The 17930-nt window shown below is 51.6% G+C and overlaps 1 protein-coding gene across 5 annotated transcripts in view; it reads left to right on the forward strand.

The window, feature by feature from the left end:
• Window positions 1-2136: 2136 nt before the first annotated feature.
• The window catches only part of SLC5A9 (solute carrier family 5 member 9), a 36517-nt gene continuing 20723 nt past the window's right edge, over window positions 2137-17930 (forward strand). For 3 of the 5 annotated variants that reach the window (XR_004726852.3, XM_035251405.3, XM_002750796.6), the window contains exons 1-11: window positions 2137-2309; window positions 4121-4192; window positions 7754-7858; window positions 8178-8342; window positions 9468-9573; window positions 10448-10528; window positions 10849-11054; window positions 11270-11405; window positions 12259-12366; window positions 14350-14500; window positions 16320-16488. Coding sequence is in view for 4 of the 5 variants with exons in the window: in XM_035251405.3 (XP_035107296.3) it covers window positions 2148-2309; window positions 4121-4192; window positions 7754-7858; window positions 8178-8342; window positions 9468-9573; window positions 10448-10528; window positions 10849-11054; window positions 11270-11405; window positions 12259-12366; window positions 14350-14500; window positions 16320-16488 (1461 nt within the window). In the remaining variant the exon portion in view is untranslated. Of the gene's footprint in view, window positions 2310-4120; window positions 4193-7753; window positions 8056-8143; window positions 8343-9467; window positions 9574-10447; window positions 10529-10848; window positions 11055-11269; window positions 11406-12258; window positions 12367-14349; window positions 14501-16319; window positions 16489-17930 lie in introns of those variants that run through there. The other 2 variants (XM_035251406.3, XM_054236896.2) reach the window with 2 other exon arrangements.

Consider the following 17930-nt stretch of genomic DNA (forward strand, 5'->3'; position numbering starts at 1 on the left):
GGGATAGTGTGTGGGCAACAGAACACTGTCCTGGCCTGTCCCTACTGCTACAGCAAAACGCCTAAGACCAGGTAATTTATAAACCACGGGGATTTATTTCTCACAGTTCTGGAGGCTGGAAGTCCAAGAACAAAGCCCCAGCAGGTTCAGTGTCTGGTGAGGGCCCAGTTTATGCCTCTAAGATGGCACCTTGTGGCTGTGTCCTCACATGGCAGAAGGCAAAAAGGCAAAATGGTCTGGCTAGTTCCTTTCTCCCTTTTATAAGGTACTGACCTCATCCATGAGGGAGGAGCCCTCACAGCTTAGTCACTCCTAAAGGCCCTACCTCTTAGCACTGTTGAATGGGGATTCAGTTTCAACATGAATTTTGGAGGCAATGCAGGCATCTAAACTATAGCAAACCCCAAGGGCTGGGTGAGGAGGTTCCCTATGGGGAGCATGGGAAGAAGCACAAGACTCAGCTGTCCTCTCCCTGCAGCACTCTTCTTCCCTTCTCTGCAAGAGTCATTGGGACCCACAGCCCTCACTGTGGTGCACACAGGGGCCTAAGCTCAGACCACTCCTTCCCTGTTCCCTGATTAACACCCAGAGATCTGCCAGCCTCATTTCCCACTGCCCCTGTATCCAGCTCACCCCCAGGGACCACAGGGCACCTGGTCCTTCACATTTTCCTGATGCTTCTAATGCTGCCCCTCATGCTTCCCTGTTTATCTGATAACCTTGCCTAAATGTGTATATAAAGGACGCTTGTTCAGGTATCTAATCCTAATGGGTGCTAGATCCACAGAGCCCCGACCCAGCTGGGGACTACCTTGACCTCTCTCCCAGATCAGTGCCCCTCTCCTTGGGGCTCAGCGTGGTCTGTGCCTGATATTCTGGGATAGGAGAACTGGGGAGAGAAGGCCTAGAACCCTGCCTCTCATTTCCTTTCCACCAAAATGGGGCAAAAGAAAGTCTGGTCCTCACAACCACTTGGGATTCTCATGGGATACTGGGGATAGGGTGCAGGACAGTGCCTGTGAGTTTTCCTGCTACTCCGGTCTGGGCCCTACAGCATGCAGGTTAATATTTGTAATACTGAAGGATTCCAAATGCAGCTACTTTGGAAGGGCCATGCGAGCAGACATCTATGTGCTTGGCATCTGGGCCCCTTGGCTAGATGGTGGTCAATGTCGGTTTCTCCTTGTTAACCCCAAGAACGTTCAGTATCTCAGGGTTTGCAGAGCTTCTCAGGAGCACATCTTAGCCTCATTGGTGTTGTGAGGCAGGCAGGGCACAGGTCACCCAGCCCAGAGACATTAGCAACCTGCCCAAGAGCATCTGTAGTTCAGTGAGAGGTGGAGCTGGGACTGGAATCTAGGCTGCCTGTGTCCCAGGGATGGTCTTCCCTGGACTGTATTCTTTTCAGGGACGGCCTCCTGACCCCAGCCATTTCATCTGTCACAGCACAGAATGGGTCAGGCATCAGAAAATGTGGATTCTGGCTCTGCCTTTTTGGAGTTGGCCCTGCTTAGTTTTTTGGAATAAACCATGGTCTCTTCCTGGGCCTCAGTTTCCTACACTATATCAAAAGAGAACCCAACGTCTCAGTAGGTTGGAGTGGGAGTGCATGAGGCGGTGGCCGCTTTGCTAGGGTCATAGTAGACTCCTCTCCTTCTTCCCTTTGTCTCCCTCCCACTAGGTAAAAGAAAATTGCATTGAACTATTAAGAAAATTGGACTCTAGTCCCAGCTCCAGTTTTACCTCACTGGGTCTTGGTTTCCCCACCACACAGAAGTTTGAACACTTTGATTTCTGAAGACCTTCCCATCTCTGGTCCTCCAATATTTTGCTCCTTTTCTCCTCCTTCTCCTCCTCTTCCTGTTTCTTCTCCAGCTCCTCTGGGGGTAGGGAGATTGCGTGTATATATGTGCACGTGTGTACACACGCATGTATGTGTGCGCACATAGTGGCAGCAGGGAAGGGGAAGGAAGGAGTCCTGCAGGGGCTGGGGGTGGCAGTTGGGAAGAAAGGAGGCAGGACTGTATGTGCCAACAGGCTGAGTTTTCTCACCAACTAATGGTTCTTGGGGCAGTTTAATCATTAAAGGAAAGGAATGAAGCCAGGATCACCTCAAAGTCCAGCCTGCTGGTGACTAACACTAACAGATGAGCAAGGAGCTGGCAGCAATGGGGCCTGGAGCTTCAGGGGACGGGGTCAGGACTGAGACAGCTCCACACTCAGCACTGGATCCCAGAGTTGGTCTGCACACCTATGACATCATCGTGGTGGTCATCTACTTCGTCTTTGTCATTGCCATGGGGATCTGGGTAAGTGGGCCCTGAGGCTGGCACTGGCAGGGGAGGTAGAAGCGGTCTCTCAGCTTGGGTAGGGCCGTGGAGCTGGAGCAGGGCTAGGCAGAAGGAAGCAGATCATGGAACCATGGGGCTGAGATGGAAGGGCTTTCAGGAATCAGGCTCCTGATCTATTTAGAAGGACAGAGAAAGATGTCACTGGGCTGAGGTCACACAGACAGACAGCCAGAGGCAGACCAGGCCCCTGACTCCTGACTCCTCTCTGTGCACCTGCTGTCTTTGGCCCAACCATCCCTGGTTGCCCTGAGGCTTACTCCTTCCTTCTGGCCCACCCCAAGACCCCCAAGTCTGAGAACTCTTGACCCCTGGCCCTACCTCAGTCCTGCATTTGTTAGCATCTTGGCTAAGGTGATTTCTTAAGAAGTAAGGGCTCGTGTGCTCTCAGTGAAATATGCCAGGCTGATTCCAAGGTCCCTCTGTTCTCTCTTGTTCCCAGGAGCTTCAGTGCTATAGGAGGGGCCAAGCTTTGGGGTCAGAGAAACCTGAGTTCAGGTCCCAGCTGCAACAGCGAGAGCCTCATGGCCCTGGGAACAACGTAGGAGGCCTCTCTGACCCTCAGCTCTTAGGCAGACAATGAGAGTAAGAACTAAGCTGTGATCATTCAGCAACAGGACACACTGCAGCACCTGGCATGGTGCCTGGTGCCCGACTGGCATGCAATAAATGACTGCTATTATTACCACGGCGTTCTGCAGAAGTGCGAGCACCTTTAGACTCTGCTGTGATTCAGGTCCCAGCTGGTCACTTCCTAGGCTGTGGCCAGGTCAGAAACCTTCTCTGGGCCTCAGTTTCCTCATCTGTAAAGCGTGGGTGAACAGTCCCTGCCTCCTAGTGCTGGTGTAAGGAAGAATTTGGCTAACAGATGATCGCTGGCTCCTGGAAGCGGCCAGCTGAAAAAAGTACCAACTGCTTTGTGACTTTGGACAAATTGCTTCCCATGTTGGGCCTCCGTTTTCACCTCTTTAAAATGGATCTGTTTTTCTCATATGGCCTCCAAGAGGATCAGAGGTGACAAGGGCAATACAAGCAAAAACTGAACAAGCATAAGGCCCCACACACATTTATCACTCCCTGGTGACTGATTACTTTCCCTAAGGGAAAGTCAGAGAGCTGTTGGCTTTTGCATCTGAATAGCTGCTTCCAGGTCATCAGTCCCTACCCACTGCCCTGCCCTCACCCCGCCTCCAGAGAACATTCCAACAGGCTGCTAACTGACCACCTACTGGTGCAAGACAGGAAGGTCCTGGACCGGGCTCAGTGGCATGGTCTGACCTCACACCAGGTCAAGGGAACTCCCAAAACAGTGCCCGTAACTCTGTTCAGGGCTCAGTCTCACAGTCAAACTGAAGCCCTCTCTGTCCTCCTGCCTCCAGTGTGGGAGCCTGGCTGGGAGCAGGGAGGTGTCAGCTCAGAGAAAGGGTGAGCTCTACACACCTAAGGAGGAGATACTAAATCACCCTCCAAAAGCGCACTTTGGGGAGGGAAGCCTAAGGGGACAAGAGTGCACAATGACCTCTCACAATGACATCCTTTGCTCTTTGCGCTGGCCCTGGAGATGAATGACGAGGCTCACAGAGGAAGTGACTCTCCCAAGATGCATAGCTTAGAAACAGTGAAACCAGCCTCAGGCAGTTCTCTTCTGCCTCAGTTTCCACCCTCTCTCTCCACAGCGCCTGCACCAAGGGGCAGAGAATCTGCAGGGAGAGGTCAGGGCAGAGGTTGGAGAGAAGCTTGAGAAATCCTCATCTTATCTATTTCCTTTCCAGTCGTCCATCCGTGCAGGCCGAGGGACCATTGGTGGCTATTTCCTGGCTGGGAGGTCAATGAGCTGGTGGCCAGTGAGTTGACCCTTCTCAACCTCCCCTAGTGTGGAGGCTCCCAACTCTCCTCCTCCCCACTACCCAAGCCCTTGTCCCATCTTCTCACACCTGGACCATGGCAAAGACCTCCCCATATTTTTCCTAACTCCGGGCCCCTTCTCTCCCCAAGTGGCTTTGCTAGCACACACGTTGGACAAACACCCCAGGCCCTCCTAGGTGTGGCCCTACATCTGGCACTTGACTTGCAGTGATGAATCTGGAGTGTCCCTATCCTAGAGAAGCTCAGATCTGAGTGGAGCTGATAGACTCATAAATATCACGTGCACTGCTGAGCCAGAGGGAAGCAGGGCGCACTGGCCAGAGCTTGGAGGAAGCCCCTGGCCACCAGACAGTGGAGTCAGCTCAGGAGGGATTCTGGGGAGAAGGTAACACATAAGCTTAAGACTGAAGAGCAGTTAAGTGAGGGGAGTCACAGAGGTAAAATCCCCAACAACCTCAAGGAATCCATCTCCAAGCCTTCATGAGCCACAATTTCTCCCATCAAGCCACCCCACAATTCTGTTGGTCCTCAAATTTAACTTCCTCCTCCTGGAATGGGAAGAAGGGAGGAAACCCCTACCTCAAAAATTGCCAGTAGAACCGTCAGCCCCAGTGATAGCCGAAGCAGTGTACACACCCAGGCATGCAGAACTCACACACATAACACGTGCACATGCACACTTCTGTACTCACACTCACACACACTCATGCACCACACTCACACCCACATACAAAGGCACCCACACACATTCATACACGCCCATACTCATACATACTTGCAAACTCATGCAAAGACACTTCCATTCTCACACTTACACCTTCTCTCACACACTCACACACTCTCACTCTCATACGTACTGTCACAATCACAGACACATGCACTCACACACATGCTCATTTACACACTTACACACACACTCAGACTCACACACTCATGCACACTCACAGCACCAGCCATCTTCATGCCTCTCCCCACCCTTCTCGTTCTCACCACCTTCCCCACTCTGTACTGGTCACAGACTCATTAAAGAGCAACGGAAACCCAGGGGGCCTCCAGGGCTCGCTGGAAGGTTTAGGTATCTGGGACAGGAAGAGGTTGGGCAGGCAGCTCTTGTCGGTCCACCATGACAGAATCCCAGGGATGGCGGGGAGCTGGGGCCTGGCAGCTCAGGAACAGTGGTGGTGTCACTGGCACTCATTACCAGCCACCTTCTCATCAGGAAAAAGGAAAAACCCTTCACAAACAGAATAGGTTCCTCTGACCACTTCAGGAGAAGCCCATGGGCCCTGCTGACTGCCTGGTCAACCCTCAGAGAGCCGAGCTTTTGCCCAACAATAAGTGTGAGGAACCCGAGGCCTCTGAACAAGAGGGAGGCCTTGGCAGGCACTTCCAGGTTCCCACTGTGCCCCTAACACAGAGAAGACACACAGTGGGAAAAAGAAGATGTGTTGCCCATCCTCTGGTGGGCCAGGATGTAAGCTGTGCCTCCTGCACCTGAGAGCTGGGTCCAGCCTGAGGCCAGGGTGAGAACCAGCTCTGGATGTGGAAAGCTGAGTCCCACCAGCACTGCTGGAGTGTATGTCTGGGTGTCTGCCCTGTCCCGAGTCTGTGCCCCATGAAGAGCACGAGGTGCAGCAGCCCTTCCTGTTCCAGAGAGGCCCGCGTGGTCCTCCCCGTGCCTCCCCTGCTGATCTTGTTGATCTCTCCTAGGTTAGGAGCAGGAAAGTCAGGTTAAAAACCCTGGGCTGGGTGGGGGTGGAGGTACCTCACTGCTCCAAGAACTGCCCAGAGGAGGCTTCTTCCTCTGAGGCAGGGGGCCTGGTATTCTCTGCTCTGGCTGGGTGGTCCAGCCCAGCCTCCCCAGGACCCCGGGGCCACCTGAGAGGAGGAGTGAGTGTGTGTGTGAGTGACTGTGTGAATTTGTTTCCATGTCTGAGTGTGTATGCATGTGTGAACATGGGCACTGTGTATGCATGAGTGTGCTTGTGTGTGTGTGCTTTGTGAGTGTATGTGTGCTTGTGTGTTCATACCTGTGAGTGTGAGAGCATATGTATGAGAACATGTGCACGTGGGTGAGTGTATGTGTGTGACTGTGCAAGTGCATCAGTGCATGAGTATTTACATGTGTGAGTGTGTGTGTGCCTGTGTGTGTGCACATGTGAGTGTGCATGTGTGACACTGTGTGTGTCCTGTGCCTCTGTGTGTGGTGTGTTCACATGTGAGTGTGCATGTGTGACAGTGTATCCTGTGCTTGTGTATCCTGTCCTGTGCCTGTGTGTGCACATGTGAGTGTGCATGTGTGACTGTGTGTGTGTCCTGTGCCTGTGTGTGTGCACATGTGAGTGTGTGTGTGCACATGTGATTGTGCATGTGCACGTCAGAGGCGCTGGCACCAGGGTCTCAGCAGTGTCAGACCTGTTCCTCATTCTGTGCCTTTACGCTGCCTACTGCCTTTGTCTGAATTTCTCAGTGCTTTTCCCTTCCTCTCACTTTTACGGCACCTCCGGAAGAACAGGACGTTGGGTGGAAGTGAGTCCCACATTGTATAGGTGAAGAAGCTGAGGTGTTGATAGAGGAAGTGTTTTTATTGTGGTGACATAGGGTACAGAAAGGAACACGGCTCCACCCCCACCTGCCCCCAGCCCTCTCCCCGAGGTCTCCTTAGTCCTCCCCCCAGACTGCAGAGCCCCTCTCCCACTTCTCCCCTCCTAGTCAGGGATCCCATCTAATAATAAGAGGTAACATTGCCCATGTGATCATTACATGCCAAGCACCATTTGTGTAGTGTTTGTTACTGAGCCAGACAGCCAGGGATTGAATCCTCATTTGACCACTTAGTAGTTCTGAGACCCGGGCAGGTTACCTATCTGTGCTTCAGTTCACTCATGGGTAAGATGGGGATAAAAGTAGCACCGAGGGTTGTGGCAGGAGTTAAATGAGCCCCCATACTCAGAACACCAGCTGGTTCCTGGAGATGCTACGCAGGCGCCGACTGCCCTGATCATGCCCATTATCCTCCTGCTCTCTACTGCCTCCAAGTGCTTGGCTGCCTCCCTGGAGGAGAACTAACAGCTCAGAGGCCAGCCTGACCTGTGCTCAGCCCCTGGGCTCCTCCCTCTGTCTGGCTTGCCCTGGGGTGGCAGGAGGGCTTTTCCTTCCTTCCTATGGGGCTTCCCTATCATTTTCAGCTTCCTTCCCTTGGAGACCCTCAGACCCACGGCCTCAGTGCCAAGGTCCACACTCCCCACTTGCCAGGCTTCTTTCCCACTTGCCTCTTTTTCCCATTTCACCATTTACTCACTGGGTGACCTGGAGCCAGTGAATTTCCTAACATTAGTTCCTTCCTCTGTAACCTGGAAAGACTCATCCCCCTCCCTGTGGATAGCTGTGGAATGAAATGTATTTATGAATGCAGTGCCTGGCATACAGTGGGTACCCAATAAACATCAGCTCCATGCCCCCTTACCACTCATGGTCCTCGCTCCAGATTAATTCAGATCACTCCTGACTCCTGCCCTTGACTCAAGTGTGCCTTGCAGATTGGAGCATCTCTGATGTCCAGCAATGTGGGCAGTGGCTTGTTCATCGGCCTGGCTGGGACAGGAGCTGCTGGAGGCCTTGCCGTGGGTGGCTTCGAGTGGAACGTAAGGAAGCTGGCTTGGTTTCTCCAGAATAATGAGGGTCTAACCCACCTCCATCTCTGGCATTAGTACTGAGAGGATCCTTAGAGATTCCTGGGAGGCTCCATGGTGAATCAATAACCCATTTTACAGATGAGGAAATCAAGGTCTGGAGGAGACAGAGGGATCCATCCAAGGTCACACAGAAGGACTGGTGTCAGGTCCCAGATCCCTTATTTCTCTGCTTAGGGGCCTCCCACAACACAGGGCTGCCTCTGGGTGGGAAGCCACCCCTCTGTCTGCATCCAGGACCTGGATACCTTTGTCTCCTCCCCTCTCCCAGGCAACCTGGCTGCTCCTGGCCCTGGGCTGGGTCTTCGTCCCTGTGTACATCGCAGCAGGTGTGGTCACAATGCCCCAGTACCTGAAGAAGCGATTTGGGGGCCAGAGGATCCAGGTGTACATGTCTGTCCTGTCTCTCATCCTCTACATCTTCACCAAGATCTCGGTGAGAGTCACTGCAATCCAGCCATTGTGTCTGGCAATGCTGATTAGGGAGGTGCTGAGTGCAGCATCAGGAGTGTGTTGCTGAGGGGAAGCTGACAATCACAGCTGGAAGAAGGAAGGCAGGATCTATAAACCTGTAACGCATGCTCCCCTCAGCACTGGGATAGTCAGGGAGGAATGATAAATATTTTTGGAGTGAATGACAGTCCCTACACTGAAGGAATTCACAATCCGGAGTTCATTCACTTGTTTTTCCTTTAATTGATTCTTCATTCATCAACTGTGCATTAATTGCCTAGACAGTTAGAGTTAGAAAGATCTTTAATCCTCCTCTATTGACCTAAACTCAGGAAACTACCTAGACAGGTCAAACGACTTGCCCAAGTCCACGCAGAGGGCTAGCTCTAGCACCGAAGCTGAAGTCTGGGTTCTGTGACCCAGGCCAGGTCTTCCACTCTGTTATGTTTCAGAGCCTGTAACAGGTTCACAAAACAATCATGGAAGGCGATCCATAAGCAAACACTGAAGGGAACTGAATCACCTCGTTGCCAGGTCTAGGGCTGAAAAACACTTTAAGGCCCTTGTTCCACCAATGTTTGAGAACGACCCGAAGTCAGCTTAGGCACAGGCTATGAGCCCATGTCTGCTAATAAACCCAAGTATGTAGATGACCCAAGACCCATGTTTATCTGCACCAGGGCTCCCGCCGCATTGGGTCAGCCTTGGGCCATCCGGCAGCCAAGTAGGCTCTGCTCTGCCAGGGAGAGGCAAGCAGCTCTCTGGTTCTTCCTCTCTTCTCCTAAACGGCCTCTTCTTCTGCAGCCCAGCTCCTTCCTTCACTTTCTCTGTCTTCCCCTTCATTCACCACCACTCCCTTCAAGTCTAGCAGACCAGACACCCAATTAAATTTCTGTTTCAAGGCTTTATACAACACTTCTCTGCTTTAAAGTCTCCATGGCGCCTCAGTGTCTGCAAGATAAAGCTCACACTCCTTAGCACAACACTTAAAGCTTGTTTTCATGGTGTGATGAGGGCTGAGGGCGCCTGGTGTTGCTGGGCAGGCAGGTGATGTGTCCACTCTGAGGGCCTCGGGTGGCCTGGCCTCTTGGGTCTTGGCTCTCTGCAGACTGACATCTTCTCTGGAGCCCTCTTCATCCAGATGGCTTTGGGCTGGAACCTGTACCTCTCCACGGGGATCTTGCTGGTAGTGACAGCCATCTACACCATCGCAGGTAGGCGGAGGGAAGGTCATGTTGGTCTGCAGAGACTGAGGCCAGAAGAGGGCAAGAGGGAAGCTTCTGACTGGCAGAGACCCAGAGAGAAAGACTGAAGGAGGGACAACCAGAGAGAGGGACAGAGAGACAGCAAACTGATGCTGACAGAGAGACGGAGAAACAGGAGAGGCACAGGCAAAGAGAGGCTGAGACAGAGACACAGCAGAGAAGAACATAGGGGAACAGAATGAAAGACACAGGGATGAAGACAGTGGGGTGAAAAGGCAGAAATGGGAGGAGGAACAGAATCAAGCAGAGACAGGGACGGAGAGACACTAAGAAATACCAAATAGGACTGACTACCCAGGGAACAGGGTAGAGAGGGGGACCATGACCCAAGCCAGAGTCACTGCAAGCTGCCCCAGGCAGAGACCACAACCCACCTCCTCCCGTTTCCTCAAAATCTCCTCACACAGGGCTGGGCACCTTGGAAGGCCAGTACAGGACTGCCTTACTTAGGGTTAAGTTGGGCTCCAGAGACGGGGCATTAGATGAGCATTGGGAGGAGGAAGCAGGAGTGTTACTGGCAGAACTAGAAGCCAAGGAATGGACTTGGGGCATTAAACAATAACACAAAGCTGTGGTGTGATGGCCACAGTCAGCCGCTGTCAAGACAGAAGGGACCCCAGCATCTTTGACTGTGACCAGTGGGCATCCTGCAAGGGAGGGACAGAGGGGAGCACTAGGTGTGGAGAAAGGCAGGTGGTCAGAGTCCCCTGCTAAGAGGGCTCTGTGTCTTCTCTGGTCTCCCCAGTGTGGCCATGCACAGGGCAGGCAGCCAGAGAGGACCTGCAATGGTGCTGACTGATGAGCCCTCTCCTTGGGTCCCCAGGGGGCCTTGCGGCCGTGATCTACACAGATGCCCTGCAGACGGTGATCATGGTGGGGGGAGCCCTGGTCCTCATGTTTCTGGGTAAGGAAGAGACCTAAACACACCCACCCTCATTCTCGAATTCCTCTCTTTCCTGTCTCTGTCACCTCCACAGCTTGATTGGAACTTTCTAGAGCATAGATCTATGTGAGCCATATCCTCTCTCCAGGCTGGGGCTCCCAAAGAGCAGGATTCTCGCTACTTCAAACCAGGGGTCTTGAGCTCAAGTCCCATCTTCCTGCTTCACCCCCAATCCCCATACCACTTCCAGTCTGAGGGCCCACGTGTGGCTGGGGCCTGGGTGTGCTGAGTGACAGGCTCAGTGGGGTCTCAGGGCTGCTTTACTCACTGTCTCCTCACAGGCTTTCAGGATGTGGGCTGGTACCCAGGCCTGGAGCAGCGGTACAGGCAGGCCATCCCTAATGTCACAGTCCCCAACACCACCTGTCACCTCCCACGGCCCGATGCCTTCCACATGCTGCGGGACCCTGTGAGCGGGGACATCCCTTGGCCAGGCCTCATTTTCGGGCTCACAGTGCTGGCCACCTGGTGTTGGTGCACAGATCAGGTAATTCCCCAACTAGGCTTGGCCTAGCCTGCCTGGAGGTGGGGTGGCTTCCTGCAGAGAGAGCCAGTGCCTGGATGCATAGAGGGTTGAACCTCATTCTGGGACTGGGACTGCACTGGGTAGAGACACAGTCAGTGTCCAGTGCCAGGGCTCACCTGTGACCGAGTGAGGCCCTCCTCGACCTGAGCTGCACTCCTCATTTGCTGCCCTTTCAGGTCATTGTGCAGCGGTCTCTCTCGGCCAAGAGTCTGTCCCATGCCAAGGGAGGCTCCGTGCTGGGGGGCTACCTGAAGATCCTCCCCATGTTCTTCATCGTCATGCCTGGCATGATCAGCCGGGCCCTGTTCCCAGGTAAGAGTGAGTCTTGCTCTCTGGGTGTTGGGATCCGGGGCTTTCAAAGAGTGTCTGGAGAATGGGAACGTGGCCCTGGGAAATGTTAGACCAGAGCAGGGGTTGGCAAAGTTTGTCTCTTAAGAACACATAGCCAGGCGTGGTGGCATGCACCCATAGACCCAGCTACTAGGGAGGCTGAGGATCCTGAGTCCAGGAAGTTGAGGTTGCAGTGAGATATGATTGCCCCACTGCATTTCAGTTTGGGAGACAGAGCAAGAGAAACCCTGTCAAAAAAGAAAGAAAAGCATTAAAAGAGAAGAAAAAGAAGAACAGGGAAGGGAAGGGAGGGGAGGCAAAAGAAGGCTGGGTGCGGTGACTCACGCCTGAAATCCCAGCACTTTGGGAGGCAGATCATGAGGTCAGGAGTTTGAGACCCGCCTGACCAACATGGTGAAACCTTGTCTCTACTAAAAATTAGCCAGGCATGGTGGTGCACACCTATAATCCCAGATACTCAGGAGGCTGAAGTGGGAGAATTGCTTGAACCCAGGAGGCGGAGGTTGCAGATTGCACCGCTGTACTCCAGCCTTGGCTGGAGACTCAATCTCAAAAAAACAAAAGAAAACGAAAGCAGTTTAGGCTTTGTGGGTCAAAAGTATTATTTCAGTAAAAAAAAATGTGAATCAGGTTGTAAGTGTATGAGCAAGAAATTTACCAAAGATGCAGACACCATTTGCCCCTTCACCTTGCAGACATGGGTCCCTGCTAGAGCTTCCAGTGAGCATTACCCTGTAGTTTTTGAAGGCAAATACTAGGCCAACCTGAAAAGGCACAAGATCACCAACTCTAACTGCCATCACTTCTTCCGCAGATGAGGTGGGCTGTGTGGACCCTGATATCTGCCAAAGAATCTGTGGGGCCCGAGTGGGATGTTCCAACATCGCCTACCCCAAGCTAGTCGTGGCTCTCATGCCTGTTGGTGAGTCTCTTCTCCCCACCCCACCCTGCACTCCCACCTCCAGCCTCCTCCCATCTCCACTGCCCAGGAGGGATGGCACTAACATGGGTGGGAAGAGGGAAGAAAACTATTCACCTCTGCACCCCCATCCTAACACACACAATTTGTACAAGCATTTGTATGTAAGACACCAGCTCTGTGGGCAGGTTCTGGAGATGCAGAGATAGAAGGCAGGCCCCTGCTCAGGCACCGTGCAGTCTCCAGGGTGCCTGGCCTTGCCAGAGACACAATTCAATGGGACCAGTGTGGTGACCCAGTGTGAGCTAAGGGAGCCCTATGAAGGCACCTGACCCAGCTGGGGGATGTTGGGAAGGTCTCCCAGAGGGAAGGAAATGGAGCTGCACCCCAAGTTAAACCATAGGCAGACATGGCAGGAGGGGCATAGAAAATGTCATTCTAAGGATGAGAAGCTGTGCGTGCAAAGGCCCAGGGTGAAGAGAGGTTATGAAGTCTGACCTGAAAGCAGCCCAGTGTGGATGCAGGAGCCAGGAGGAATGACGACCTTCCTGGTAGAGATGTCACAACCAAGCCTTGTTCTGGAGCAGAGTCCTGGGACAACAGGCGGTGGGGAGGGTTGGTCAGAGAGAGCATGACTGGGTTTGTGTTTTAGCAAGACCAGTCTACAAGGATGACTCTGTATGAGGCAGGCTTGGGGGTAGGCAGGGAGATTGTCCATGGGGTGTTTGCAGTGGTCCAGGTAGGTGGAGATATTGGGTTGGACCAAGTCAGTGGTATCAGATATGGAGAGAAGGGATTTAAAGATGTTTGTGAGGTTGAATTGTCAGGACTTGATTTGAGGGATATTAAAGACAGAGAAATCCAAGTAGGGTCCCAGACCTTGGTGTTTAGACTGTGGGTTTATAATGATACTGAGATTGGAGACATACAAAGAGAGATGGGATTATGGAGGGCAGCAGATGAGTAGAGTTACTGCCTCCCTGTGGTAGAGGAGGAGTGAATCCAGGCAGTAGTGGCCATGGTGGGAGGCCCAGATAGGACAGAGCTGCGCTGAGGGGCAGGTTGGCGGTAAGCAGGGAGGGGTCTCAGCTAGCCCTGAGTTCTGCTGTAGGGCTGGAAAGACAATAACTAAAGAGGGGAACAGAAGGCCCCAGAGGGAGATGGGACCTGAGTTTGGAGCACTTGAGTCTGAGGCACTTGTGACTCTTCCAGGGAGACAGGGGAACATCAGAAGGTGGTTAAATATATGATTTGGAAGGAAAGAGGACTGAGGTGGGACCAGGGCTGGGATCATCTCCCCAGGGGTGAGCAGTCCTATCTCTAGAAGCTTGGTCACTGTTAGGGAAACTTCAGATATCACTGGGTACCATCCTCCCTTGTCCAGGTAGAAAAATAGGCCCAGAAATGGTAATGAACTAGTCCAAGGATCATACATACAGCTGGGTACTTGCAGAGCCGGAAAACAAGCCCAAAGCTGCTACCTCCCAGGCCAGGGCTTTAGCCCAACACTACCATGTCAATGAAGAAGGTGTAGAAACACTAAACAGATCCACCCAATTATTAATAATCACCTTTCTCCTCCCCGCACAGCAACCCACTAACCAAATGTCTACAAGCTGAGAAACCCAGACTCAGATGTCAAAGCTTCAGAGAACCTTAGAGATCACCTAGTCTTATATGCCTTAATAGGACAGATGAGGAGACTGAGGCTCAGGGCAGGGGGGTGTTGGGGAGGCAAATGAGTTACCCAAGGCTACATAGCAAGGCAGAGACCAAGCCTGGGCATCAGAGATGGAGAGAACCCAGCCTCTAGTTCTGTGGTCTAGGATTTCTTATCTGTGTTGGATGGACACCTCATCCAACACCGTCCCTTCCTCCTCCCCACCCCCAGCTCCTGACTCTGCAGGACACTACAGCAGCCTCTGTGGTCTTGGCAGAGTCGGCCTTAACAGGCTCTCCATTCCCATGAGCCTCGTCTCTCCCCAGGTCTGCGGGGCCTGATGATTGCTGTGATCATGGCCGCCCTCATGAGCTCACTCACCTCCATCTTCAACAGCAGCAGCACCCTGTTCGCCATTGATGTGTGGCAACGCTTCCGCAGGAAGGCAACAGAGCAGGAGCTGATGGTGGTGGGCAGGTGAGCTGGCCCCTCCTTCCCTCCTTCCGGAGTGTCCTCTCCCCTCTCCCCTGCCCTGGGTTACCCTGAGCAGATGTTGGCTGGGTCAGACCCTGCCCTGGACTGGCAGTCAGAGCACTGGGTTCAAGTTCCAGCTCTCCACATGATTTCAGGTAAGTCCTTCCCTAACCCTGGACCACTCCTTTTTTCAGAATAATAGGAAAAAACACCTCTTCCCTGGTAACTTTATCTTGGAATTGATCAACAGGGTTATTGAGAGATGAAAAAGCCTTCAGAAATGGAAGATAAACTGTATAAATGCAAGGAAAGTTAGCAAGCAGCTCACCCAAGTTATTCCCAACCAACTCTGGATGTTACACCTGGTTAAAGAAATGCTATTAATTTAATCCACCAGATTGACTCTACACATCCACTATGCATCACATCCCACATGCAGGGCAGCCACGGTTGGGTTATATGGCTCTGCCCTCAGGGTGCTTACAGTTTACTGAGATAGGTGGAAACACAGGTAACAAAGCAAGGCGTTTGTGTCAATAGAGATTTTCTTAGGAGGGCTGTCTCCAAATGATGCAGAGCCTTGGACGCCAAGCTAAGGAATTTGAACTTTATCTTGTGGATAGCAGTTGTATGCTTCCAAAGCATAACTTAGCAGCTAATATTTTTTTGTTTTTCATAGGCTGGAGATTTGTAGTTTACATAAGATGAAGGGGCCCTTTTTGAAATCTTTGCTTCATAATTGAAGGTTCCCTAACTTGGGTTTCTGGACTAAAGTTCTCCCACTTTGTGGATAGGTACTTGAGTTTAGGAATCGTCCTCTTTCACATCTCCCTGCCTTTGCACTCACTGTTCTTTCCACCAGGATGCCTTCTGCCCACGGCTGCCTAATGGATTCCTATTGCCTGTTCAACTGTGCTCCCCCAGCCGTAGACACGGGTATTGACCATTGCAGGATCTGAGTGCAGGACAGATTGTGCAAAGAGGAGGGAGATAAGCAGCAGGGAAGCTACTTGGCTAGCTGATGCTCTAGTGGAGTCTGAGAGAGGCAAAATGGGAGGAAAACGAGAGGAGAAGACAGGTATGCAGTGACACGTCAAAAAAGCGTTCCTTATTTATGCACAAGAACTGGTTTTGCTACCATTTCTTCAATCAGTGGAATTTGGGCTCTACCTACTGGCCATATGTGTTATTGCACCCAACACACTGAAGAAAAGTTTTTCATGAACTTCACACACCTGTAAAATCATAAGTGCAGAATGCTTTGGGGACTTAGGTCACCATTGGTTAAGAGGGAGTCAGGTGAAGAAGTGGGATTCTTTCCCAAGATCAATGCCACAGTAAGGGAGACAGCATCAGTGCCTGGAGAAGGGACTAGTCTCTGGAGGCTGCAGTAATCCTGGGAAAGAGCTGCCCTACACAGGGCTGGGATGGAAAAGAGGAGAAAAGACATTCCAATAAGAGACCAGAGGTTTTTTACTGGGTTGCGGGGGAGTGGAAGGTATAAATTGCGGGGGAGTGGAAGGTATAAATTCCTCTATGAACAGCAACAGGTGGGTGACATGACCTTGAAAGTATCTAATATATAAGTGTCATGGAGGCTTTAGAACTATGAGTTTCTTCAATTCCAAAATTTTCATATTCTGAGATTTTAAGTCTAAGTCTCTGATTCTTAGTATTTGAGATTCTGGCTGCCAACCTTCTCTGATCTAGTGATCGTGCATTCCCCTCCCTTCTCCCTTCCTGATTCCTTCGCATCACCTTCACCCCACACCCCACCACGCCCACCTGAGCGTGCCTCAGTGCCCTGTGCTTTCTGTCACAGAGTGTTTGTGGTGTTCCTGGTTGTCATCAGCATCCTCTGGATCCCCATCATCCAAACCTCCAACAGTGGGCAGCTCTTCGACTACATCCAGGCTGTCACCAGTTACCTGGCCCCGCCCATCACTGCTCTCTTCCTGCTGGCCATCTTCTGCAAGAGGGTCACAGAGCCCGTGAGTGCAGTGCACCTCTCTCTCCCATACAGAAGAGGGGCTGGAGATCTGGTCTCTCAATCACCTTGTCTCTGTGACCTTGGGAAAACCCACTTCCTCTCTAGGCTTTCATTTTCCTGACCACAGCATTTGACCTAGATTCATTCATTCATTCAACAAATATTTATTAGTCTTATGATGGCATCTCCAGGGATGCAATGGTTTAAAGATTCACATAGATATGCCATCGCTGGGCCGGCAGAGAGATGATTGAATAAGCAATAATAATGAAGCATGCTGGCTGGTGGGAAACTAAAGAGCACAAGCACCTAACCTATGGGGGTCCAAGGAGGGGCCAAGGAAGACTTCCCGATGAAGTCACATCTGCGCTGAGATCTGAAGGATTAATGGGAGGGGGAAGAATGTTCCAGACACAAGGAACAGTGTGAGTGAATGTGCAAGACAGACTGCAATATCTCTAGATCCTGTTCCATCTCTAACACTATAGGGTTCTATGTGTAAGCAAAATAACAGCAATGACAATGATGATGACAAAGTGTGACCTTACAAGGGTTCCTGCACATGCATCATTCATGTAATGCACTGAAACCTGACAGAATCTGGGGGGAAGCTAGGGTTTCCAGGACCAGAAACTTGGTTGTTCCCCAGGATAGCCTAGAAGATGCAGGTTGGCTGTACCTTGGGAAACGGAGGGATGTCATGGACACCACCACGCAAAAACAATGTGAGCGCTTAAGGTCATTGAAAATGAGGTCATGGAAACCCCGCCCTTGGTGGTGCACCTAAGCAAATGCCTACTGTCTGCAAAGGCCTCGTCTCACCGACCTGGCTGAACTCCGGGTGTTTCTGCTCATTCTAAAGTTTTTGAAATCAGGATCAGTATCACCCATACTCTTACTTTCTGGGAACAGGTACATGTTAGAGCCAAATGGAGCTATAAAGAAGAAAGACATGCAAGGTTCCAGAGCTTTTCTTAAAAACAACAACAGAAGGAAATCTCTATTCTGATTTCTGATTTATCATAACAGAAGGTTGGGAAGGAGATCCTGGTATTCCCTGATTATTACAAAAGCTTATTCCATTGTAGTTGAATATTTACCATCTAATAAGTAACTTAGTATTGATTTAATTTTATGAATTTTTTAATTACCGCCCCCAGTGAGAAACCTCTGAGTCAACAAGGGCGAGTCATTGGTTCAGTCACTTCACAGTGGAGCCAGGATTCAAATCTTAGTCTGTCTGACTCTAGAACCCCCACGCCACTGTGCCTTTAAGTCAAGACAAAGTCTCAGTATTAATGGGGAGCTCTTTTCCCCATTAGTAGATGGATTTGCCCAACAAGGTAACAAACCAGTGGGAGAGAGAGTTGAGGGCAGAGTAGTTTTACCTTCCTAGGGTCTCCCACCTGGAAGATCTCCCACCTGGTGAGATCTCCCACCTGG

The sequence above is a fragment of the Callithrix jacchus genome, chromosome 7 (genome assembly GCF_049354715.1).
Source record: "Callithrix jacchus isolate 240 chromosome 7, calJac240_pri, whole genome shotgun sequence".
NCBI classification, from domain to species: Eukaryota; Metazoa; Chordata; class Mammalia; order Primates; family Cebidae; genus Callithrix; species Callithrix jacchus.